The sequence below is a fragment of the Marmota marmota genome, unplaced genomic scaffold (assembly GCF_001458135.2).
Source record: "Marmota marmota marmota unplaced genomic scaffold, marMar, whole genome shotgun sequence".
Classification (NCBI taxonomy): Eukaryota; Metazoa; Chordata; class Mammalia; order Rodentia; family Sciuridae; genus Marmota; species Marmota marmota.
In genome coordinates this window covers 1,865,937-1,891,120 of record NW_026000037.1, presented here as the reverse complement: position 1 = coordinate 1,891,120, position 25,184 = coordinate 1,865,937, and the positions used below count along the sequence as shown (strand labels likewise).

The window sequence follows — 25,184 nt, the reverse complement described above, 5'->3', positions numbered from 1 at the left end:
TATATATGTGTGTGTGTGTGTGTGTATATATATATATATATATATATATATATATATATATATATATTTTGAGGCTATTGTGAATGGAACTGTTTTCCTGATTTTTTCTCAGCAGATTCATTGTTGGTATATAAGCAAGCTATTGGTTTTACAGGAAAGTATGTTTATTTTGTAACCTGCTACTTTGCCAAATTTGTATATTAGCTCTAACAGAATTTTGGAGGAGTTTTTGGATCTTGAGGAAGTTCTTAAATTTGTGCTAATAATGTATTAAAGGATGTTTAAACAGTGGAATCTAAAAAAACTGAGTTATTTACCATAAAGCATATATATTTATTTTAGTTGTTGATGGTTCCTTATTTTATTTGCTTATTTATATGTGATGCTGGGAATCAAACGTAGTGCCTCATGTGTACAAGACAAGCGCTCTACCACTGAGCTACAACTCTAGCACCTACCATATAGTTTTTTTTAATATTTATTTTTTAGTTGTAGTTGGACACAATACCTTTATTTTATTTATTTATTTTTATGTGGTGCTGAGGATCGAACTCAGGGCCTCATGCGTGCTAGGTGAGCGCTGTACCGCTGAGCCACAACCCCAGCCCCTACCATAAAGTTTTAAAGAAAATAAATAAAAGCTAAAATGCCTCAGTATACCTACGAAAAATATATTAACATGTTAAAATACTTAGAAAAAAAGATATAACTTAAATACAATGAAATGGTGGGGAAAGAAATGTAAGAATGGCCTTTACCAGTAGTTAACTTATAGATCCTATAAGCCGTTTCCTCATCTGTAAAATTAGGACATTAAAGGAGGAAACGAGTCTGGTGTGGTGGCATTCTTCTGTAATTCCAACAACAAATCCTGTCACAACTAAAAATACACGAATTGCCCAAGTTTCTATGGTGAGGCCATGGGAATTCAAAGCTCTTGACATCTTGATTTCCAGAATAAAAAGTAGAACAAATTAAAGGCAGACTGAATTAGATCCCAAATATCATCTGTCCATTACCACAAGATAATATCCAAGACAGAACTGATTTTACAGCAAGAGTTCAAAGACAATTCTACACCCTTCTTTGGTAATAAACACTCCAATATCACGACCTCTACTCTCAAAAATCATCTCCATGTTCTGGAAACTTGCTTTGGTTGCTGGTTAAAGCAGAGTCCCAGCCAGCCTTCCTTCACTCTCAGTGTAGACATCTTCTAATCTTCCCTTGATGTCTGAGTCTCCCCAAAGCATGAGTCATGAACACAGGGCTCAAAAAATGGTCACAAAGTGACCTCTGTACACTGCCAGGTACACCCCAGGTCAGGAGTAAGTGTAGCGCCAGCCCCCAGCCCTCCTGCACTCCCTCTTCCTCCCCAGAGAGAACCACTACCCTGCATCCAACACTTTGGCTTAGCTACGCCTGTTTCCGAAATTACAAAGATGGAGTATTTAAGGCTATTTGTCTATATCGACATAAAATTCACCACTCTAAAATGTACACTCTAAATGTTTTTTAGTATATTCACTATGTTGTGTAATCAACACTAATTCCAGGATGCTTCTATTGCCAAAATAAACCCCACACCTGTCAGCAGTTAGTCCTAATTACTATTTCTCTTCTGTACCTGGCTTCTTTCACTCAGCCTTATGCTGGTGAGATCCCTTGCCACGTTCAAGAGTCCATGTGTCTAAAAAAGACCTAAAGAGGTACGTACAGGTTTTTCTAGTTAATTTTGGTTCCATGTACAAAACTAGTAGTTTTGGACCCTGACTGCACACTAGCCTTAGCCAGGGAATTAAACAAAACCTGGCGTGTAGGCACCACCCCACAATCAGAAATTAAAACCTAAGGAGTGATGGGGGTATGTTGAGGCATTGGTAATTTTCTTATCTCTAAAACTATTCTCATTAAACCCTCTCTTTTGGTGCATTATAGTCATGTATAAAAGTGGGGTTCATTTTGGAATATTCATAAATGCATATATTCTGCTCCATTCAATCCCTGTTACTTCCTCTTTCCTGCCTTCCTCTCTTCCCTTGATCCCTTTCTTTCTTTGGTAACAGGGATTGAAGCCAGGGATTCTTAACCACTGAGCCACATCCCCAGTCCTCGTTTATATTTTATTCAGACACAGTCTCACTGAGTTGCTTAGGGCCTGGCTAAGTTGCTGAGGCTGGCTTTGAACTTGCAATCCTCCTGCCTCAGCCTCCTGAGCCACTAGGATTACAGGTGTGTGCCACAGTGCCCAGCTTTGATCCCCTTCCTCTCTTAGTCTTTCTTCTATTTATTTTTAACTGGTGCATTATAGTTATATATAAAATTGGGATGCAAGGCGACATATTCATATGTGCACACAGCATGATTTGGTCAACTTCACTCCCCGGCCTTTCCCTTCCCTCCTCTCCTGCTTGGTCCCTGGCTTCTGCTCTGGGGCACAGGTAGTTTTAAAAGCTCCTTAGGGGGTCTCTTTGTGTAGCTAGGGTTAAGAAACTTACCTGATCAGGCTTCAATTAAAAGATAGCTTCGGGCTCTGGGGATCTGCCTTTTGACAACTGGCCCATGAGATTCTCAAAGTTTCAGAATCTAGAAACAAATGATTATTTGAAGGAAATAAATGATTGCATGAATAGAAGCCTATTACTTTTAGACAAGAAATACTAATGCTATTTAAAACGTTTAAACTATATTAACAAGAACCCATTTTAGCCTCCAGTTCAGCTAAGTGGTGAGGGAGGGGCTGCTGCCTGCTCCAGTGCTATTCACCGTTTACCCCAGGGGAAGCCTGCTGGGGAGCCGGCTCTGAGGTCAACACAGGAAACACATCTACTGTTTTGGGACATCAAACCAGTGCTTAATACTGTCAACAGACTGTGAGTGTCCCAATTCACTTGCATAGCAGACTGCGTACAGAGAATTTTCTTCACATCACCAGATAAACATACTGGGAAAATTTCTAATGTGACTGCCAAGAAAAATGGCAAAAGAAATGGGGGGAAAAAAATCTCAGGAAAAAAAAAACTTAAAAAATGGGGCTGGGGATGTGGCTCAAGTGGTAGCGCGCTCGCCTAGTGTGCATGAGGCACTGGGTTCGATTCTCGACACCACATAAAAATAAACAAAGATATTTAAAAAAAAACCCTTAAAATCACCTGAAAAAAGACTTTGTTACATATTGTGGTATATAATAGTACCAACTTTACATTTTGTAGAAGAACATTTTTTCCGGTCATTTGCTCCAGATGGAGATGACTATGTACACTTGGGGGTGAGGCTAGTTCTTTTTATACTCCAGAGTCCTCAACTTACAGGGCTTACATCCTGACGAGCCCATTGTAAATGGAAAGTGCATTAACACACCTAGCCTAGCCCACCTTGAACACGCTTGAAACACAAGCATTTGCCTACAGTGGGGCAAAATAATCTAACAAAATATTTCACTTTATTGTTCTGGGTACTAGAGAATGAACCCGGGTGTACTTTACCACTGAGCCACATCCCACAGCCTTTTATTTTTTGAGATAGGATCTCATCAAGTTGCTGAGGCTGATCTTCACCTTATGATCTCCTGCCTCAGCCTGAGGAGCTGCAGGTGTGTGTCCTGCTCGAAGCCCATGCTGTGATGAAGTGTTGAACACCCTATGTGGCCCATCAAATACCTGCACGCACACACGCTGGCAACACAGCGTGTGGTGACAAAGTTCTCTATCTTGGCATTTTCAGCTTGCCGTTCCCTGCAGAGAATAGGGTCCACCCACATGACCGCTGGCTGCAGAAAGCCACCGCACCCTGATGATACCCTAGCAGCCCAGGAAAAGAGGGAATCCAAAATTTGAATAAGTCTCCACTGAAACTGCACTGATTTTGCACAAGGACAAGTGGAGCGGCAGCAAGGGGGCCTGTCCGCATCCTGGGCATTTTCAGCCCCGAGAATGCACCGCACTCCCCAGCAAGGCAGTGGCTCCGAGGCGCTCTTGGCAGCAGCACCCCAGTCTGAGCCCACAGGCTTCCCCTCCTCAGCTGGGCACTCTTGGAAAACCAGTTTCTATTACTTGGTATATTAGCCTCCGTGCATTGAGTGGTATTAGTTGTTTGAACACACCAACATATTTTTAAAATACATGATGATTTTACACTTGCAGAAAAAGTGTGAAAATATCCCCCCAAATCCCATGTGCCTCAAGTCTTGGTCCATTTCCTGCAGCTGTAACAGAATACCACACACTAGTGATTCAAAGAAGAGAATTTACTTCTCACAGCTCTGGAGGCTGGGAAGTCCAGGATCAGGAGCGGCCTTGGAGGACGGGGCCTCACACAGCAGAAGAGTGGAAGGGAGGATCCTGCTTAGGGCCTTCAGGAGGCGGGAGCTATGGGGACCTGAATACCCCCACCAGCCCCATTCCAAGACTGCTGCCCCCGAGATGAGTTCCAGCACTTGATTCTGGGGGGACACAATCACACCACGGCACCCCACGTCTATCTTCCCTTACTATTAACATCTTACATTACTATGGCACATTTGTCACGATTAATGAGCCAGTATTGATATGTAAGTATTAGCTCAAGTCCATATTGAGTCCAAATCACTCTGATTTCTCTAGTGTTTCTTAACATCTTTTCTTTCTCTGCTCTGTGACCCTTCCAGGACATGTTATATTCAGTTGTCCTGTCTCCTGTGTGCTCTGCTTGGCATGAACAATTTTTTTTTTTCTTGGTACTGGGCATTGAACCCATGGATGCTTTACCACTGAGCCACATCCACAGCCCTTTTAAAATATTCTTTATTTTGAGACAGGGTTTCACTAAGCTGCTGAGGCTGGCTTTGAACTTGTGATCCTCCTGCTTCAGCCTCCCAGGTCGCTGGGATGACAGGTGTAGCCACCATGTCCAGCACTGTTTTGTTTTTATGATCTTGACAGTTTTGAGCAGTGTCAGATATTTTTCAGGAAGCCACACACTAATAAACTTTTAAAGATATCTGTTTTGTTCCTAGATTCCATTATTACATGGGGAAAAAAAAATCTGACAAAGCAATTCTGGAAGGAAAATAAATGTTGTGAAGATGGTTCAAACTATTAAAATCAAGCCACACCAACTTGAACAACCGGTCTTAGCCTTCGCAGAGATATAACACCAGATGCAACCACCATGATGAGCAGTGGCAACTGTCATTTCTGAACATTAGAACTTTACAATTAAACAGCAATTCCTTCACATTCCAATCTTTGTCACTGTTTAGAAACCTTTGTTTTTTAGTTGTAGATAGACACAATAATTTTTACTGATTGACTGACTGACTGATCGTGTGGTGCTGAGGATGGAACCCAGAACCCAGGGCCTCACACCAGCTAGGCAAGCCTCTGCCACCGAGCCCTGTCCCGCCCAGGGAGGGATTTAATAATAGGGCCGCACTGTCAAGACAGATAGGGTCATTCAGGAAGTAATTTCACTCACCAATGGCTTCTGGGTGATAGTAACACCATCATAATGGTCTGAATCTATAATTGGCCAATTTTTGAAACTGTAATATTATAAAAATGGTATGACTTTTTGGTAATTAATTTTTACTTAAAAACTTAAGAATTATGGTGAAATGTGACAAAGTTCCCTAACTTGGCATTTTCAGCTTGCCGTTCCCTGTGCTGCGAGGTCTGGCCTCACACTGCCTCAGGAAGCACCCATCCGACTAGCTGCTCCCTTTCACGTGCCTTTCCCTACCACTCAGAACCTCCCAGGGCTGAAACTGGCAATGAGAATTCAGAGCGGGCAGGTGAGCAGGAGAGACTTCCCTCAACCTTGTATGTAAGGGGAGATGCCGGCCCAGAGAACCCCCTCCTGCAGAGCCAGCTTCTGTGGACTCACACACACAGCAACAAACGGATCTGCCCAAGGGCCTTTGCCCTAAATCCCTGCTGGCAGACCTCTGCCAACCTCTCTCCTCCAGGACTGTAAACCTGTGGCTAAGCCCTGAGAGCCACGGCGGACGTCTGCCACCTGCAGGTCAAAGGAAAGCGGCATCTTTGGGTTTTCAGAGCGAGCTTTGGTGGAATGAAGGGTTTTAGAAGAGAAACTGGACACAGGGAGACTTCTACCAGCGGGGTATTGCCTTAATTTCCAGCATTTTTAGGGCGATGAGTTTCTAACTACATTCTTTTCTTCATTAGTGTACAGCACTATGGTGTCAGAAAAAATTATGATAGAATGCTGAGCAGTAGGACCTCATGATCAGAAAGGCATGGAATGCTTCTAGCAATGAGAAGGAACATGGACCTCTTTCTGCTCACACTTGCTCATCACAGCAAGAGTTACCTGAATGATGACGTTGGGACAACTGAATAACCACTGGAAAAGTTTAGAGTCTTTAAATAGTCTACTAAATAAATTCCAGATGGCTTAAAAATGTAATTAGAACAACATAAAAATGTAATTAGAAAATATAATTAGAACAAATAATTTCTAAAAAGAAAAAAAAAATCACTGTTTTCTCCCTCATTAATGGTCAAAGAATGTTTAAGTAAAAGGAAATAGCATTCTCACCCACACTGGTCAAACAGAATCAAAATGATAACATCCAGGTTGACAAGGGTCGGTGAAGCGATATACATGTGTACGCACACACATTGTAGAGCCTTTTGGAGAACAATCTGACAAGAATATTTCAGAGTACCTTAAAGATATCCGTGATACCTGTTGGTCCATTTCTAAGAATTTTTCTAAAGGAAATAATGATGACTAACAGGAAAAATTCAGCTATAAATACACTTATGATGGCCTTGTTCATAATAACTTCCACACTGGGTCTGACCTCAATGTCTGACAGGTCACAGGCTAAGTAAATCACAGCAGTTTACTGTGCTGGAACAAGTGATGCTGGATGATTTTACAGGACTCTGGGGAAAGGATACTGGGGAAAGTACTTGAGAGACTAATGGACAGAAGTAGATTATACACAGCATGCGCGGCAATCCCATTTTTGGACTATAAACTCCATCTCCATATCTAGACACACAGAAGCCCCTTGGGAAACTGTACCCCAAATATTGACAATTATTACATGGGTATGTGGGAAGAAAACAAAGGGACCAAGAAATTTTTTTAAAATGGAGTACAGAGCAGATACACACACACACACACACACACACACACACACAGTTGTTGTTGTTGTAGAAGTAGTAGATGGACACAATACCTTTATTTTTATTTATGCATTTTTATGTGAGGCCTGCAAAGCCACGATCATGGAAACCATGGCACTTCCCCCGGGACCGGGACTCCTGGAGCCCACCACAGCCTTCCTTCTCACTAAACTGCGCCTTCTAGAGGAGAACACGGTATGAACAAGTGAGCCACAAACTGCCCTCTGCTCGATGGCTTGGCCTTCCAGGGGGACCTAGGGTGACTGGCCCTGTCTCACTCTTTGCAGTTCGGCCATTTAAGCAATCGTTTAGAAAGAAAAATGGCACAAGACAGGTCTGTCTTGGGAACAGGGAGCTCCTTCACTGAGGCTGGGGGACTTACTGCCTCACTGCACTGCTCCCGTCACCTGACGCCTAGTGCCAAGCTGTTGCCAACTGCTCCCCCCAGTTCTTTTCTGTGTTCCCATTTCATGACCTGCTTGCCATCTGATACTTGATATTGTTTTGAGACTGTACTGCTTTTCAGAAACTCTGTTCCGCATGACCTAACCCATTTAAACACACTCTTCACCTGCTCTAGCTTTTTGTTATTCTGGTGAGTTTCCGTTACCTGTGGGAATCTCTTTGGTTTGTGCTACTTCCTGAATGTTTTCATCCTCCCCCAAACACCTGGTATTGGAAACTGAGTCCCCAGTGTGACCAGCTGGGAGGCGGAGCCTCTGGGAGTGCACAGGATGACCCTGTGGCCCTACAGAGAGGGCTAGGGAGTGGCTCTCACCCTCCCGCCTCTCCAGCCTTCACGTCCCGAGGACACAGCGCTGGCACCTTGACCTGGACCCCTGGACCCCAGAACCGTGTGGGTTACCAGGCAGCCTGTGGCACTGCCGCAGCAGCACAGAAGACACCGCAGTCGGTTTAGCATTTTTCTTATACTGTGGTCATTTGATGTCGAATGGCTTTGGCTTCTCATTGTTCCCCATGTTCAAGGCACCTGCAGGGAATCTTTGTGAATCTAATTAGAGGAGGGGACTCCTCTGAGGAGAGGGATATGGGTCTGTGCCAATTCTGTTTTATGACTCTGGGGCTCGCTCCTATTCTTGAGGAGGAACTGCTTACCAGACTGTCCAGCTGCTTCCTAGAGGCCAGTGGACCTTGTCTTCAAGGTTACATTGTTTTGGGGGGTGGGGATGATAGTGGGGATTGAACTTAGGGATGCTCTACCATGGACCTACACCCCAGTTCTCTTGGACTTTTTAATTTTGGGACAGGGCGTTGCTAAGTTGCTGAGGCTGACCTCAAACTTGCCATTCTCCTGCCTCAGCCTCCCGAGTTGCTGGGATTATGGCCGTGGGCCACCACACCCGGCTCACGTTCACACTAGTTCTCATTGCTCTTCTGCCCCTGTGTTACTCCACTTGGCTCCCACCACCAAGGTGGCTGGGACTGCTGGCAATGGCGACACACCATGGGTGACACTACCCTGCACATTTGCTGGGGATGCGAAGGACACAAGGACGTGAGTGACCTTCAGCCAGCCCACGCCATGGCTGTGCTTACACTGAGCACCCTGAAGTATGTGGTAACAGCTCCCGCTGGACAAGGGAGCAGAAAGGGTTCTGCTATGACTGTGCCAAGCTCAGCACTCATGAAAGCCAACGCAAAGCTCTAGACACCACTTCTGCTTTGACTAGCCGAGTCCTCTGCCGCTGATCCCAGTGTCTTGTGTTCTCTGGCACTCCATGAAACAGGAGCTGGGTTATCTGCCGGCTACCCAGTAGGGTAAAATCTCAGCCCCTGCATAGTATGAGGGTCCTCAATTATTTTCTTCTTGGTAATACCTAGCATTTCAGGCACTATAACTTGATTATTAACAAATTTATTATTTGCATGGTATATTACAAAAGATCATTTTCCAAAGACTTATCCAATAACGCTATAAAAACAAAAGCCCCCCTACTTCCTGTGAGTTCATCTGTGGGGCATGTCCAAGTCCAGTGATAATTTCACTGTCTGTCTTAAGTACCAACAATACCAAATCCAGGGCTCGGCGCCATGCCTCCATCTTTGGTGTGACAATGTCATAAACTCTTGGAACCTGCTCCAGTTTATCCGAAAAATCTGCATTAAAAATTCCACTATTTAGTTTACTATATTCATTTAAAATGTAAGCCAACGGTGAGCCAGAGGCTGTAGCATTTTGTACATGATGCTCGATGAACGTGCGGGCTGCAAGCTCTGATGGGCAAGTGGCTGAGTTACACATGAGTGCCGAGAGGTATCTGTGCCACCCGCCTGCCAGGCATTTAAGCACAGCTGGCCTGTATGCTGGCAGGGAGGAGGCCAGCCAGCAGGAAGTGTTAGGAAGCCACCCCAGACTGGGGTGGTCGCCTTTGTTCAGAGACTGCTCAGCAAGAATTTGAAGATGACTCAGACACAAAAATTCAACTGCTCCACCTCCAAGGAAGACCTTTTCCTCTTCTAGAGCATAATGCAAACGATATGCACAGGTCCAGAACCTGTCTTCTTTGGCTTGCATCTGTGCAGGGACTGAGTGAGTGAGCACCGCTGTGATCAGATTAATTCCTTCTGTTTTTAACAAGATTGGCATTCCGCTGCTCCTGCCTACAACCTCCAAGGGAGTTCTCCAGAAGGTCACGGAGACGCCACTGCCCACACAGTCTGCATTCACTTGGGAAACGTAGGTCACTGGCACTGCTCCCACAGCCTCAGCGAAAGCCTGCATCACGCTGCTGCCCACAGATCCCACCACCAGCCGCTTACTGTGCCTGCACTTTTCAGTCAAGGATTCAGATACATTTCCCTGCACCAGGATGAGGTTCACGTTGAACTGGGTCAACACCTGTAATACATAATTCGTCCACAGTTCTTCTGAGCTGTCTCCTTGAAGTTCCATGCTATCTAGTACTGTTTTAGTATTGGTGGACTCATTAAATCCCAGGTGGTGGTAACTCTCTACAAGGTCACCCTCAATGAGAACTACCTGGAGAGGCTGATTCTCTAATCCCTTGATCAGGGTTACACTAGCTATTGGTACAACAGTGACATACCCTGAACAAACACAAGACAAATTTTCGGGCAAGCCTGGGAGACAGCAAGTGAAGACTCTAGAAACATCAAACATAAATGGCACTGTACAGTTGCCTTGTTGCACACATGCCTTCTGATACTGCAGTTGTACTGCTGCTTCTACCAACTTCATGGTGCCAAGATCTCCATGGCTCAAACCCACTGCCAACTCTACCAAATCACAACATCTGTAAGTTTTGGGAGTCGCTGCGCTGTACTGTTCTAGAAACCCATCTGGTTTGCTTATCCAGAGACTGTTATCGGTCCTGTTAAAATGCCTACTGTGGATCAGTACTGACTTTCTAGAGCAGGTGTCTGTGTGCAGACTGCTCTTCAGACCTTGTGATGCCTCTTTACCTGCTTCGACCTTTACTGGAAGGTTGAAGAATTCTGGCAGTTTAACAGGTCTCCCAGAAAGACTGTAAACGGTCAATAGTTGAGAGGCAGCATGTTTGAAATCATGCTCTTTGGGTATCCCACCAGCACCTGAAGGGGCTTGTAGGAAAGGACAGGAACCAACATGAGGTGTTTCAAGTCCAGAAATGGTCCTTGAGTTGTGCACATGGTCAAATACGTTGTGGACTGGGACTTGAAGGAAAGCTACCTCTTCCCTGCAAGAGTCCAAGCCTTCTGACATCACTGCAGCGATTATGGAAACAGGAACACCCAGATGGAGGCACTCTTCAGCAGCCCTGCTCCACGCACCGACGAGAAACAAGAGAGTGCTGGTGCCAGTCCTATAGGTGTTGTTTTGTGCTTGAACTGCCTCATGGAGAAGCTGCCCCACTGTGCTGGTCAAATCCAAACTTTCAAGGAGTCTTACTGTTGAGCTGATCAACACACTTTCATGACAGTCCCCACCTGTAACAAATTTGGATGATTTCACTGGGCCCAGGAACGTTCTTCCTGTTTCTGCAAATGAGGACAGTTGTTGAAGTCCCACATGTCGTCTTTTGTTTATTACCCTGCAGGCCATCACAAGTCATCATCTGCAAATAAAATAAAAACTTGGAAACTTATTCAGTGTGATTCATCATTATGAATGCATACAGAGAAGAAAAATAAGATATGGTCCCTGCCTTTGAAGTACACATGGTTTCCATTAAATGTGGTCAGTGCAATGTGCAGTAAAATACTAATGACAAAGGTACAAAGACATGGTGGTGGCCACACCATTCAAGACGCAACACACGCTGTGTGCAGAAGGCAGCAATCCCCAGAGCAAGCCCTGAAGGACTACCTGAGCGGGTCAGCTAGGTGGAGGAGGAAGGAGGTGGGACGTGGCAGTAAAGTACACACACAGACCAACCTGTGGTGCTGGGGTAAGACTGGTTATTGTGAGCCATGGTGCTGTGGGTGCATACCGAGTACAGGGGGACCTCAGGAGACCAGCCTCCTGCAGAGGACAGAACCTGGATCAAGAAGGGCATAACATACTGTGCCGAGAAGCCTAGCCTTGCTCCTGCAGTGGAGGCCACTGAAGAGAGCTCCCCAGCTCACTGTGGCTCAGCAGTAGAGGTTGATAATAAGCATGAACCCCTGGGTTTAATCCCCAGTATCCCAACAGAAAGAGAAACAACTAGACATAGTGTTTGAAAGTTTGTACTACTACTTATTTTACTTTCCCGAGTCAGGGTCTGGCTAAGTTGCCCAGGCTGGCCTTAAACTTGTGATCCTGCTTCAGTCTCCGAGTCCCTGGGATTACAGGTGTGTACCACTGGCCGTCTCCTGAAAGCTTGTATATGTGTGTCTAGATCTCTGGGCTTGAACTCAGCTCACTGCTTACTAGCTGGGTGGCCTTCAGCAACTTAAACATTTAACTACTCTGGCCCTCAGTGTGCATATCTGAAAATGGAGCTAATCACAGCATCCACTTTGTGGGGTCATTAAGACAGTACAATGCTCCAGAGGTCTAGAGTCCTATTCAAGGAGACTTGATTGGGATGTTCCGGACATGTTAGCACTGTGGTAACAGATTCAGAGGACTGACTGGCTGCATGTAGAGAGGAGGTGGAGAGGCCAATTAAGAATTTTCTGTAATTACCTTGGTGAGAAATGTGGAAGAGAGATGGAGGGAGGAAATGGATTTGATCAAGGATTACATTATAAAGGAAAATAAGTGCTATTTAAATGGAGGCTCAAGAGCAAGCTCAGGAGGCTGAGGCAGGAGGACTGCAAGTTCAAAGCCAGCCTCAGCAATTTAATTAGGTTCTAAGCAACATAGCAAGACCATCTCTATTTAAAATATTAAAAAGAGCTGGGGATGTGGCTCAGTGATTAGGTGTCCCTGGGTTTAATCTATAGCATGCATGCAAGCGCGCACACGCGCACACACACACACACACAAAAGCAAGCAACTAACTCCACATAATACTTTGGAATCTGCACCCAAAATTAATAGGAAGTTACAAGGGAAGGACTTTAGTCCTATAAATAGAACTCCTGGAGTGCCCCCTAACTGAAAAGCCATCTATAAAACTGATGCCTTGGGAGGCATGATCCCTGGCGACTCAGCAGGGAAGCCGAGATCAGAGAAAATACAAACTTGCCCTTTGCTCTAAGAATCCATGATTTTTTTTAATAATACTTCTTAATCACAATCTTTTAAATCTCAAACACTGAAAAGCAAACAACTCAGACTTTTGCTTTTCCTCCCACGCTGTCTCTGCACCCCACCTGGCCCCCGCACTGCACCACCCCTGGAGAGTGCCCTGAGAGGGGCTCCAGGGCAGCAGGCGCTGAGCCCAGAAGCAGCTGGCGGCGTCCCAGGACTCGGAGGGAAGCTGGAACAGCTTGACAGACTCTCTGCGTTCAGTTTCAAGGCCTCTTTTGTGAATTTTCAATTCTATATAACAAAAATTTATGATATGGTCAGCAATATTCCTAGATAGCACCATAATACGTCAGAACAGCCCCAGGTTGAGGTTGATGGCTCCAACCTCAACCCTCCCGAGACTGTCATGTTCTCCGACCCACAGTGTGGTGAGGTTCTGCCGCACCACATCCGCCTTTTACCTCCTACTCCGTAACATCAACTCTCTACTTGCCTGTTTTGAATTCTACTTGTCAATTATTACAGTTGCTCCCGTGTACAAATATCCTTAAATTCAGCTCATCTGGATGAAGTCCAGCCCCAGCCACTCCGTGCTTGCCCCAGTGCAGCTGAAACACACACACAACCACGCTCACTGGTGTCATTTGAGGTTCATGGCCCCAAACCTCAAGTGGCCTTAAAACCGCCTCACAATATATTTCCCTAGTCCATTTATCTTTTCTTCTTTTAATAATTATTACTTTCTCTTATCTATCTAAGAAAGGTTTTTTTCCTAACTCTCAGAAGAAAACTTATTTTTCTGTATTTCTTCTGAAAGCTTTATTGTTTTAAATTGATCTAAAATTCATTTAACATAAACTGAACCATTTTAAAGTGTACCACTGGCATTTACAGTGGCCTTCAGTACATTTGCAATGCTGTATAACTATTAGTTTCATCATCCCTAAAGAAGCCCTAGGGCTATGAAGCAGTCTCTGCCCCATTCCCTCCCAGACCTGGCAGTCACCACCCTGCTTTCAGTCTTTCAGCACTATCATTCTTGATACCTTACATAAACGGCATCATAAAACACCGATTCTCACTTGGCCTGTTTCTGAGGCTCATCCACACTGCAGTATGGACCAGGGCTTCATTCCTCTTTCATGGCTGAGCGACCTGCCTTCGGACAATCGCACTTAGCATATCCTCTTTTCCATGGATGCACATTTGAGCTCCTTCCATCTGCTGGCCATTGTGAATTATGCTGCTATGGACTTCCATGTACAGTGTGGACCTGAACAACTGTTTCCAATTCTTTACCCTAGGAGGGAACCTGGAGGTACTTTCTTTAAGGAACCACCACAGTGTTTTCCACAGCAGAACACTCACACCAGCCACGCACAAGGTATTGGTTTCCTGGGCTGCCCTACCAGATATCACAGAGCACCAGAGGCTCAAAACTACACACCCATGCTCTTAACGGTTCTGGAGATAGAATCCAAAATCCAGGCACTGGCAGGGCAGTGAGTCTCTCACCCCCCCAGGGAAGATTCTTTCCTTGCCTCTTCCAGCTTCTAGTTACTCCTGGTAACTTAATCTCTGTTTCAAATGGCCTTTCTACAATCATGAACCAGTTGGTGGGCCTAGGGCCCAGCCTAATCCAGTATAACCTCAGCTTCAGTGATCACCCTCATTTCAAAAAACACCACATTCTGAAATTCTGGAAGGACATGAAGTGTGTGTGTGTGTGCTGTTCAATCAACAGGACACTCAACAATACTTTTTTTTTTTTGTAAAATTAAAGACATCCCACTGATGTGGAGTGATCTCACTGTGCTTCTGACCTGCACTTTCCTAATGATGATGGGCATCTTTTCATGTGCTTGTTGGCATTTGTACTGAGGATTGAACACAGGGGCACTCTACCATGGAGCATTTCTCCCAGTTCTTTTTAGTCTTTACCTTGAGACAGGATCTCATTAAGCTGCCCACGCTGGCCTTGAACTTGCCATCCTCCAGCCTCAGCCTCCTGAGAGCAGTGGAATTTCCAGGAGCGCAGCACTGCATCCAGCTTCCATTTGTAAATCTTAATGGAGAAATGTTTTTTCAAGTATTTCACCCATTTAAGAAGCGCTGCTGATTTTCTTGTGTTGAGCTGCAAGTGCACGCTGGGTACTAGACCCTTATCAAACAACAGCAAGTGCCAATCAGGGTCCTGCACGCAGGGATCCAACTGTGGACACAAAAACGTGGGGAAAAAACCTGCACCTGCAGCTGACAAGTTCTTGTCACTTTCCTTCAAAATGCCTCATAACAACTGTTCATGTGGCATTTACATTTTATTAGGAAGTAATAAGTAATCCCAGAGGAGAGTTAAAGTATATGGGAAGATGTAAAAGTAACTGGCAAACCTGTGGACTTGGGTATTCACAGGGGAGTCCTGGAACCAGTCAACCAAGGACGTGAAAGACCACTGTATACAATTTGCAAACACACTCCCGTTTGCGGAAAACAAATGCAGTGATTTCTACATTGTTGAGGACATGCACAAGTTTTTAGTTTTGATGCAGTCCACTTTTTTTGTTTCTGTTGCTCATGTTCTTGGTGCCATATCATTCCACTGCCACATCCAAGATCATTCATATTTAACCAAACATCATCTTTAAATTATAAATTCATCCCTTAACAGTGTTGATCAATTTGGGGTTAACTTTTGTATATGGTATAAGCAGAGGTCCAATTTCATTTTTTGTGTGGTACTGGGGATTGAGCTCAGGGGCACTTGACCACTGAGCCACCTCCCCAGCCCTAGTCTGTATTTTATTTAGAGACAGGGTCTCACTGAGTTGCTTAGTGCCTTGCTTTTGCTGAAGGTGCCTTTGAATGCGTGATCCCCCTGCCTCTGCCTCCCAAGCTGCCAGGATTACAAGCGTGCACCACCAAGCCCAGCCCAACTTCATGTTTTGCATGTAGATATCCAACTGTTCAGCACCATTGGTTGAAGAGAGTCTTCTCTCAACTGAGTGGCCTTTGCATTTTTGTCAAATACCAACTGGCCATAGGTACATGGGTTTATTTTTGGTTTCTCAATCAATTCCACTGCCCCTGTGTTCACTTGGTGCCAGCACCATACTGTTGTGACAACACAGCTTTGCAGTACATTTTGATGTCAGGAACCCGGGCTGCAAACTTTTTCTTTACATTTATGTTTATAATTCATCTTAAACTGATTTTTGTAAATTACTGGAAACATTGGCTCCTTTTTCCTCATGAATATCCAGGTGCTTCAAAATAATCTGTTGAAAGGAATAGCTTAAAAAGACTGTTTTTGTTTGTTTGTTTTGCTTTTCATTTCTAACACATGTTGAGAGTTCACTGGGTGTGAGGCACTTACCAGGCCTATGTCACGTGGCCCTCACTGCAGCAGTGTGAGGTGGTACTGCCATCAGCCTCCTGGTGATGCGGAAAGGAGGCGTGATAATCAACACACACGACCTCGTGACTAGTAAGTAAAGGGCTATGGACTAGAACCCAGGTTTGTTCAAGCTACCAACTGCCTCACGATGCTGCCCTCGGACTGCATTCTCTACCCACGGTCTCCATTCCTCAGGCCTCTGCCTTCTTCCAAGCCTGGTTAACACTCTTATCAGGCATAGGCCCATGTCTTTTTAAGATGTCTGCTTACGGTCTCCTTTCTGTACTGTCTGAACCACAAGGGTATTAATGCACAAATGGAAAAATTCATGAGCTATTCCAAACTTAGTTGGTATGGAATTTATATGAAAAAAACCTTCCCAAAGAAGGCATACAATTAAAAAAACTAGTCTACATGCAAAATATCACATACAACTGCTATGAAAATAAATATTTACAAAAGACCTGTTTCAGCATCTTGAAGAACCTACTCCAACTTTGAGTAGTAATCTAAAAACAAAAACAAAAACAAATCAGTCTAAGGTTTCTAACTTTGGATGACCTTCTTAATTATTACTTTAAAGAAGCTGCAAGGGCCTACCATAAACACAAAAAAAGAGACTGAAAACAAGAATTCCTCACCTTCTAAGAGGCTGGGCATACAAAGGCAAAGACAGTGAAGGTGATGGGGGACAGGACCTCTGGCACCTTCCTTCCTCCTCCCTGAGTGACAGACCAGCAGAGTCGCCTCTGTTTATCCAGGATTTTGAAATCAGAAGGCATTTTCTTTTCACAAGGTCATGTCTAGTTTTGTCCGAGGTACTCAGCTCAACACTAAGATGCGTTTCTCAGGAGCAGCCTGGGGACAATCAGCCTTTCATCATAAAAATCAACAGTTTCCTCATCTCCAGTCTATTCCCAACACAGAGTCTAATCCTATCAACCCATGTTTAAAAGCCTCTCAGAAAGTCGTGGACCTTTGTCTGACATAGGACTCCCTTCACTGATGGTGGGAATCTTGCAAAGCCTCCCCAGCTCACTGATACAAGAGTCCCAGTGCTCACAAGCCCCAGGAACATGCACTTCTTCCCTTTCCCTTCTGACTCCACCTCACTCTGCTCTGGCCTCCATCCTGTTCCTGGAACATGCAAAGCCTGCTCTCCACCTTAGGGTTTCTATTCTAGTTGTTCTCCCTTTCTGGAATACTCCTTCTCCAAGAACTCTACTGTTTCACCACCTTTAAATATTTTCTCAAATTTCCTTTTCAGTACAGCCCACCCTGAGCATCCTATTAATAACACAAACTCTTCTCCCTCTACACCCTGGATACTCTTAGTAGCATACAGTTTACTTATCATTTATGAACCCTGTTAGAATATAATTTCCAGGAGAGCAATTTAGTCATGGAAGTATCTCAAGTACCTACAGCATTGTTGTATACTTTACTGCAGGCACTCAAAAATTATTTGGTAAATGATTTTCACATTTGTTATCCCAAATTTGAGTACACACCTGAAACAAGAGAAAACAGATATCACTGTTTAGTATTCCTCCAACATGAATATAACTTTCAACTACCTTTGGAGTTGACTGATTCCTATTTGGCACTGCCTTAGTTGGAACCCTTTAATTTCTTTTAAAGAGGCTTCAGAATCATTCTGAAAAACTAAAAATAGAATTGGGTATTCCACTGCCAATAACTATTTATCTTGGAAAATAAAGTCTTCTTAACATTGTGCTGTAAAGTCTACACTCAGACTTTTTAAGACCCATCTCCCACCCTTCCTTGAAAGCCACATGATTGTGCCATACCACGTACCTTACTTTGTACATACTACACTTTGATTTCAACAGCCTATCCTCTTTATACCTCCTTGAATGCTCTATGGCTCTATGACCCAAGGCAAATGCCACATTTTGGATACAGCTTTCTCCAGTGCTGGAGGAGGAGTCCCTCCTTTCTGTGCTCCCAAGCACAGCCCCTGTGTTTATGTCTTGTCTATCTCAACCACTAATCTGGGGACCCTTGGTTTTATTCATCTTTTACACTCTACATGCAATTCCTTTCAAACTCAGTAGCTGACAGGCTGACATGTAAAGCAATAAATCTGGTAGATATATAAGATATAATAAATCTGGTAGATATAAGAAATCTAGTTATCACTAGGAATGTCTATAGTGCAACCGGATTAGTGGCAGCCCTTTTTCAAGACTGAGTACATTCTAATCAAGACCTAGAACTGCAATCTGAGCCCTACCATTTTAAAAAAGAAAACAAAACATCTTAACTCCACGTTCCTAAACAGAAGCGTAAATCGCAGAGTGATGCAAAAACAGGTCACCCACTGTTCAACCTTCTCCTTACCGTCAGATCAGACCCGATGCAGCCGAGCCTGAAGCCGGGGTCAGGCTGAGGCCCGCTGGACCACGTTCCTTCCTGGTCTCAGAAGCCCCGCTAACGCAGTGCTCCAAGAAGCACTCGGCTCCAGCTGGGCGACCTGCGGTGGCTAAACCGCACCCTCGCCCCGGCCTCAGCTGGTTCTCCGCCGGGGCCGCAGAGGCCCTGCTGGGCGCGGGCCACCGTCGTCCTCTCACCCGGCCCTCGCGGCCAGCGGCCTCGGAAGGCGCAGGTTCTCCCCGCGCCCGACCTGAAGAGCCCCACAGACCTGGGATTCACGCCGGCAGCCAAAGCCGGAAACGCCCCCGCCCCGTCCGCGCTCGGGAATTTCCGTTTCACGGCGGAGAAGGCGGGGCACGCCACGTTATTGGTGGAGAATCGGGAGGGGGGGGGCTTGAGGACTCCCCTTTCCGACCATTGGATGGAGTGTCCGTCCATCAGTACGCAGCCCGGTGGGCGGGGCTCGCGGGGCGAAGGCGGCCCTAGCAACGCGGGTGGAGCGGGCGGGGCGGATGGCGGGGCGACATGGTGAGTGGGTCCCGGGAAGGAGGGGAGCTTGGGCCTGTGAGGTGGAGCCTCTGCTTCCCTCGGGGCTCCGCAGGAGTCGCCGAGGCGTCCTTCCTGTGGCTCGCTCTGGGCGGCCCGCAATCCCTCCCTTCGGCCGCCGCGCCGCCGCCGCTGGAGGCGAGGGCGTGAGCTGCCCCGGGAGCCGTGAGGCCCGCTCGGCGGCTGCAGCTACGTGAGGCCGAGGCTTCGGGCCCAGGGCTCCTGGGTTCAGAGCTGGAGGCTAGGGCCCCGGCGCGGCCGCCGGCCGAGGCTAGCCCGAGGCCCCGCTTGCCGGCAGAAAACCGAACCTCGCCGGAAGAGGACGCCGCCTAGGCGGCGCGGACACTGCCAGTTGGCGCACCGTCGCCGTCCGGCCTCTGCAGTAGTATTTCGCCTGGGCCGCGTGGCCGTTCGCCCCTCCGCCGCTGTACACGGCAGCACGGGGAGGAGACGGGAGCGGCTCTTGTTCCGTGGGGCGGCCCCCCACCCCGTGCTAGGAAACGGGCCTAAGTGAAGGTCACTCCTCCTCGGCGAGTGCCCCTCGGATACCCCGCGGGGAGACAGTCGCACCACCGCCACTGCCCGTTCCACCATCTCTCCTTTGCTCCTTCCCCTCTCAAAAGGCACTAATTTTAAGGAAAAAAAATCTAAGTGATAAAAAAGAACCAGGCTTTCCACCAAGTTCTTAATAACCCAAAGCACAAATTTAGTGAGGGGCAACTTTATAATAGCAGGAAGTAGGGTCCTTCAATAAGTTCATTTATCAGATTCAACTATGCGTCCATTATTCTAGGCATGTAGTTTGTCTTTCACCCACGTGTGTATTTATTGCAGGCGTCTGACCAACACACAAGTTCAGAGAAAAGAGCAGCAAAAACTGAATTGAATGAAATGCAAAAGCAAGAAATTAAAGAGGCCTTTGACTTATTTGATGCTGATGGCTCTGGGACCATAGATGTGAAAGAACTGAAGGTCCTGAAATAATTTCCAATTCCAACACATTTCAAATTCCATGTTTGTGGGATCAGACTTTAACGGTAGTCTTCGGGAAGCTTGAGAGTGTTAACAAACAATATCTTGTTAACATTTAAATCATGTTCTATACGTGAGCAAGCCAAGCCCAGGGTGTACAGTATACTCTAGCACAGCTGGGTTGAAACCTGGGACTGCTGACCTCATTTCTAGGTTAATGCTCAGTCCCTGTTAAAAAAGAGAAGCCTGGGCTGGAGTTGCGGCTCAGTGGTAGAGGGCTTGTCTAGCCTGTGAGAGGCACTGGATTTGAGACTCAGCACAGCATACAAGTAAACGAATAAAGGTCCATCAACATCTAAAAAATTTTTTAAAAAGAGAAGCTATTGATTAATGAATATTTAATCAGAATGATATCTTGGCATATTAAAATTTTTTTCTTCCTATTCTAGATTGCATTGCGGGCCTTAGGATTTGAACCAAAGAAAGAAGAAGTTAAACAAATGATAGCTGAAATGGACAAAGAAGGAATTGGCACCATTAGTTTTGAAAATTTTTTTGCCATTATAAGTGTAAAAATGGTATAGTCATGATATTGTTTTTTTCAGAGAAACACAAGCAGTAGCTTTCCAAATTTCAGGGAGGGCTGAAACAGGTTTCATAGAAGAATTTGGGTCTAGAAGTTTCAGATTGGGTGGGACACAGATAAACAGAAATTGCAAGATTAAAACATTCTCAGATTGGTAATGGAGACTGTTGTGGAGAATGGGGTTTGTCGGGAAATAATGAGGACATATGTCAGGATGGACAGAATGGAGCTAGAATTTAAAAACTTGCACTTGGCAAGCATGTTGAGGGCCTGTATTTGCAGGCCTTGTTCTGCAGAGCCTTGAAGGAGCTCTGCAGAGCCTATGTCTTTGGAATGGACCTGAGTGATGAGGGCCAGTATAGGGTGCATTTTCCTGCCTCACTGTGTTCTGCACCTCAGTTCCTTGAGGGCAAGTGTGAGGGCATTGGGTGGTTAACAGTGCAGCAGTCAGCTCAGCTCAGCTGCCCAGTACACTGGAGCGCTAGTGCTCAGAGGCCTGAGAAGATCTGTTTTTAGAATATTTATTTATTCTAGCAGTATAATCAAAGACAAGTGCCAGTTATTTCATATTTTTAAAGGGTGAGAAAGATGAAAAAGAAGAAATATTGAAGGCTTTCAAATTATTTGATGATGATGATACTGGGAGGATAACACTAAGTAATATCAGGAGAGCCGCCAAGGAACTTGGGGAGAATTTAACAGATGATGAACTGCAGGTAAATCTTGCTTGTTTTTATAATTTATGTGTAATTACAACTTTTGTATAAAATGTTATATTCTAACTTTAGTTGTACATTAAAAGTAAAATTTGATTTCGAGCATGTAATTGAACATTCATTTCTGTCATTCATTTTAGTAGATTTTATATATCATTTTTTGTTTTGTTTTATAGGAAATGCTTGATGAAGCTGATTATGATGGGGATGGAGAAATAAATGAGGAAGAATTTTTGAAAATGATGAAGAAGACCGCTTTTTAATACTGTTCTTTTCTGTCCCATTTGTTATATGATTCAATAATGTAAGATCTGAATGGATTCATTTTCAATTTTTAGTTTGTCCACACAGATTGGTCTCTTGGTGTCTGTGTGAAAAGTTGTGTTTCTACCAATATTGTTATATTTGCCATACAAAGAAACAAAACATGAGAGCTTCCTTGAGCCAGGAATGTAAGAGCAGTGTTAATCCCAACTGCTTTTTTTAAGTGGGTTCCACAGACTTAGAATTTTATTGAAGTTTATTGCAGTTGGCCCCACATCCAAATGAATCTGGCAAACAAACCATTATTATTTCGTGACTAAAAAAGCAGATTAGCATTGTCTTTTTAATCACTTCTTCAAATATGTAAAAAATAAAACTGGTTGGCAACTAAGTTGTTTGCTAAATTTTCTTCTTACATTATTGCTATGGCATGAATGTGGCCCATCCAAAATCTCAGGTGTTGTCACTGTGGGGCCTGGGAGAGCTGAGCAGGCCCTGAGGACCCACCTTCCTGAAGGGGGTTAAGGGCTGTCCTGGGTGCACACAGCTAGGGCTCTCACCAAGCCAAATACTGGTGCCTCCATGTGGGACCTCCCAGCTCCAAAACCCTGAGCAAGAAACGTCTGTTCCCCTTTGGGCTCCTTGCTCACCCTGGGCGGTAGCACCAGCAGCAGCCCCGTCAGGGCGTCACACCGGCACAGGGCCCTAGGAGTATGTGAGAAGCCCATGCAGGTGTCCTGTGGACACTCGTTTCTCTGCATGCCTACAGGAATGTCTGAAGCCCAAGAAACCTGTCTTGGAGGTGTGCTGCAGTGCTCTGGTACCTGGGGCCCCAAGCTGTGCAGCGCCAGAGGCAGATTGAGAGCACAGAGCCTTCTTGCCAAGGCTGCCTGAGAATGTCTGCCTTCCTGTTTGTAGTGGCGCTATCAATCATTATTCGGAAGCAGGTTGTCTTTAAATGCAAGCGAATATTCGATCACACCAATCGAGTGACGAGCTTGAGATGCTCAGGTGCTGCAGCTCCATCACCATCCGTGAGCAGAGTCGCTGCCTCTGCCTTGTTCTTCCATCTGTGGAGCATGAGACCTCTGCCTCCCACACCAGCACCGTGCAACAGACCTGGAAGCGAGCCAGGGCGTTGGGACAGGTCACTTCTGATGGGAATTGGGTCCCCAAGTCAGTGCCCTCTGTTCTGCTGGGCTCTCACCAAAGCTATCTTCCCCACTGTTAACCTTGTTTTGTCACCTGGTCTAGTCACACTGGTCCTCAGTTACTTCCTGGAGCTTCCAGCGCCTCTCCTGGAGGAAAACCCATCTTCCTCATCTGCACGTGTTCTTGTTTCACACTGTTCCTCCCATCCAGTTTTCATCTCAGATCCTCCCCATCCAGTTTTCATCTCAGATCCTCCCCAGGACCTTTTCTGGGTCACACATAACAATGAAATGAGCGTTTCTTTTCCTTGTCCTGAGGTGTATGAACTCCGGTGACAGTGCAGCCGACCAGAGCTGAAAATCCTCTGCAGTGGAGCTGCTTGTCCATGCGGTGGGCAGTGGCTGCTGGAAGCTGCAGTGTGCACCGGGGTGTGGGAAGCCATCCTGACACGTGACTGGGCGACTCCCGTTAAGGGTCTGAGGCTTCTGGCTGTGTCGGAATTTTCCCGGCCCTTTCCTGATGAGAGAACCCGTCCGTGTGGGGGTGTGACTGACCACTGACCCCGGGGGCCCAATCACTGACCCTGACCTTAGAGTGCAGTCCCCCCTCAACCTTCATTGGATGGAATTATCCCCTGAATTTCTTGTTCCCCAATAAAAGGCTACTCCCTGGCGTGTTCACTCTCTCTCTCTCCTGCTAGCCCTGAGTAATCCTTGCTGCTCTGCTGGGCGGTTAGAGGTTGGAGCCAGAGAGGGGAGCCGTCTCGGACCTGGCAATAGAAATAAGGTAACTGAGTCTGTGTGTTTTATTTCCATCTCTTCTAACTAACTTTATGCCAAGAACCTCATTAATGAAACCATTGCGCAGGCCGCGTGGTAGACCCGGGAAACATTTCAGGAACCCTCTTGGGGTGAACGTTCTGGGTTTTGCATGATTTGATGCTGGAAGTTTTATTGGTGATACTTTGCTATACTCCTGCAACCCTTAGAATTGGCTGGTTCAGTCTTAAATGCCTGCATGGTGTCTTTTTAGGATAAAGGATAACCATGTATTTCTAGTGGGGGAAAATTAAACAGTATTTTTCTGTAAGTGGGGGAGAGGGTCAGCTAAAATAGTGGGATGGCCAAAGCTTTTTGGTTTGGGTTTTCAAGCTAACAATGTATTTTCAGATGACTGGGTCACATTTACCTTTCTCTCTGGGAGCTTGCATACATTCTTGTCCTGAAGCATGAAAAGGAGTCCTCAAATGATTGAAAAGAAGAAGGTAGGGGGCTCTGAAGGCTACTAGTTCTTTTATCTTTTATTTGGTAACTTAAATTAACCAGCATTATTTTACTGTGACCAATAGTTTCTTTATGACACTTGTTTCAACATCCAAACTGCTGTTTTAAAACCCTGGCTTTCAACTCCTAGAGAGGCTGTGGTGTGCCCTGTTGTCTCTTCCAACAAGCACACTGTCTGCAAGGCACAGCACGCCCTCTGATGAGCTGTGTACTGGGAACGCAGTTCAGGAGCAGTTCAAGAATCGTGAACATATTTCATGAATATTAGTTCCAAGGCTAAGAGCTGCCAGCCTAATGTATAGGAGCAGAATCTCTGATGGACCAAGGGCTTATAGATTTGGTTCATTCTTTCATGTCACACATCTCTAGTTTGAATATGGCAGTTTTTTCCTGGTCGATGGCCAAGGTTGCAAGTGGCTTTGGACCTGTACCCTACTGCTGCGAGCTCTTCCCACCCACCATGGAAGAGCTAACTGCAGTTGCCTATAACCACCAAAGACAGGGTCTATTTGGGGCAATGTAGTTTTTTCCTAATGTGTTGTTTCTTGGGAGGACATGCCTGTTAAAATCAGCTTCTTCACTGTAATTTCTGAGAAAAGTTCACTCAGAACTCCCTGAATTGAGAGGAGAAGCCTGGAGGGAAGTTTGAGAAAACCTTCCTTGGAGAGGATTGGAAGAGCATGTACATCTCACTGGAGGAACCAAGAAACTAATTTCCTTATGTTAAGTGCACTTTATGTATTTCTAATAAGAGGACTTTCCAGAAAGTGAAATTTTAAAAGGTGAAATATAAATAAATTTCATAATTATATAAAAAAGTCTGTTCCTCATAAATTACCCCATCTGTGTGGCACAGTGGCACATGCCTATCATCCCAGCTACTCAAGAGGCTGAGGCAAGTTCAAGGCTATCTGGGGCAATTTAGTAAAATCCTGCCTCAAAATTAAAACTAACAAGGGCTGGGGTTGGGTGGGGCTGGGGCTCAGTGGCAGAGTGCTGGCCTAGCATGTGTGAGGCACTGGGTTCAATTTTCAGCACTGTATATAAATGAATAAAACAAAGGTCCATCAACAACTAAAAAAAGGGGGGGGGGGACT

The 25,184-nt window shown here is 45.4% G+C and overlaps 4 protein-coding genes across 17 annotated transcripts in view; 2 read left to right on the top strand and 2 right to left on the bottom strand.

The window, feature by feature from the left end:
• The window catches only part of Spata5 (spermatogenesis associated 5), a 371,863-nt gene extending 369,277 nt beyond the window's left edge, over positions 1 to 2,586 (bottom strand). The window contains exon 1 of the mRNA XM_048812010.1: positions 2,499 to 2,586. The gene's annotated coding sequence lies outside the window, so the exon portion shown is untranslated. The remainder of the gene's footprint in view (positions 1 to 2,498) is intronic.
• Positions 2,587 to 8,996: 6,410 nt separating this feature from the next.
• On the bottom strand, positions 8,997 to 18,872 carry Bbs12 (Bardet-Biedl syndrome 12). 12 transcript variants are annotated; one of them, XM_015479014.2, is made up of 5 exons: positions 18,536 to 18,872; positions 17,597 to 17,682; positions 16,813 to 17,029; positions 14,719 to 14,842; positions 8,997 to 11,212 (listed from the first exon to the last, which is right to left on the bottom strand). In XM_015479014.2, the coding sequence occupies exon 5, from the start codon at positions 11,197 to 11,199 to the stop codon at positions 9,070 to 9,072; it is 2,130 nt and encodes a 709-aa protein (XP_015334500.1). In that variant the 5' UTR covers positions 11,200 to 11,212; positions 14,719 to 14,842; positions 16,813 to 17,029; positions 17,597 to 17,682; positions 18,536 to 18,872; the 3' UTR covers positions 8,997 to 9,069. The 12 variants fall into 12 exon arrangements, with proteins under 12 accessions (XP_015334500.1, XP_048667975.1, XP_048667974.1 ...); XM_048812018.1 differs by adding an exon at positions 16,636 to 16,680 and having other exon boundaries at positions 16,813 to 18,871; XM_048812017.1 differs by having other exon boundaries at positions 16,151 to 18,871.
• A 165-nt stretch (positions 18,873 to 19,037) lies between these two features.
• On the top strand, positions 19,038 to 22,043 carry LOC107136572 (centrin-4). Of its 3 annotated transcripts, XM_048812025.1 has the most exons (5): positions 19,103 to 19,630; positions 19,949 to 20,086; positions 20,536 to 20,664; positions 21,251 to 21,388; positions 21,565 to 22,043. In XM_048812025.1, exons 2-5 carry the CDS (start codon positions 20,006 to 20,008, stop codon positions 21,649 to 21,651), a joined length of 435 nt encoding a protein of 144 aa, XP_048667982.1. In that variant the 5' UTR covers positions 19,103 to 19,630; positions 19,949 to 20,005; the 3' UTR covers positions 21,652 to 22,043. The 3 variants fall into 3 exon arrangements, with proteins under 3 accessions (XP_048667983.1, XP_048667982.1, XP_048667981.1); XM_048812026.1 differs by lacking the exons at positions 19,103 to 19,630; positions 19,949 to 20,086 and adding an exon at positions 19,038 to 19,096; XM_048812024.1 differs by having other exon boundaries at positions 19,103 to 20,086.
• A 2,441-nt stretch (positions 22,044 to 24,484) lies between these two features.
• Positions 24,485 to 25,184, top strand: part of LOC125619445 — a 7,685-nt gene continuing 6,985 nt past the window's right edge. The window contains exon 1 of the mRNA XM_048812550.1: positions 24,485 to 24,590. Coding sequence (XP_048668507.1) covers positions 24,485 to 24,590 — 106 coding nt within the window. The remainder of the gene's footprint in view (positions 24,591 to 25,184) is intronic.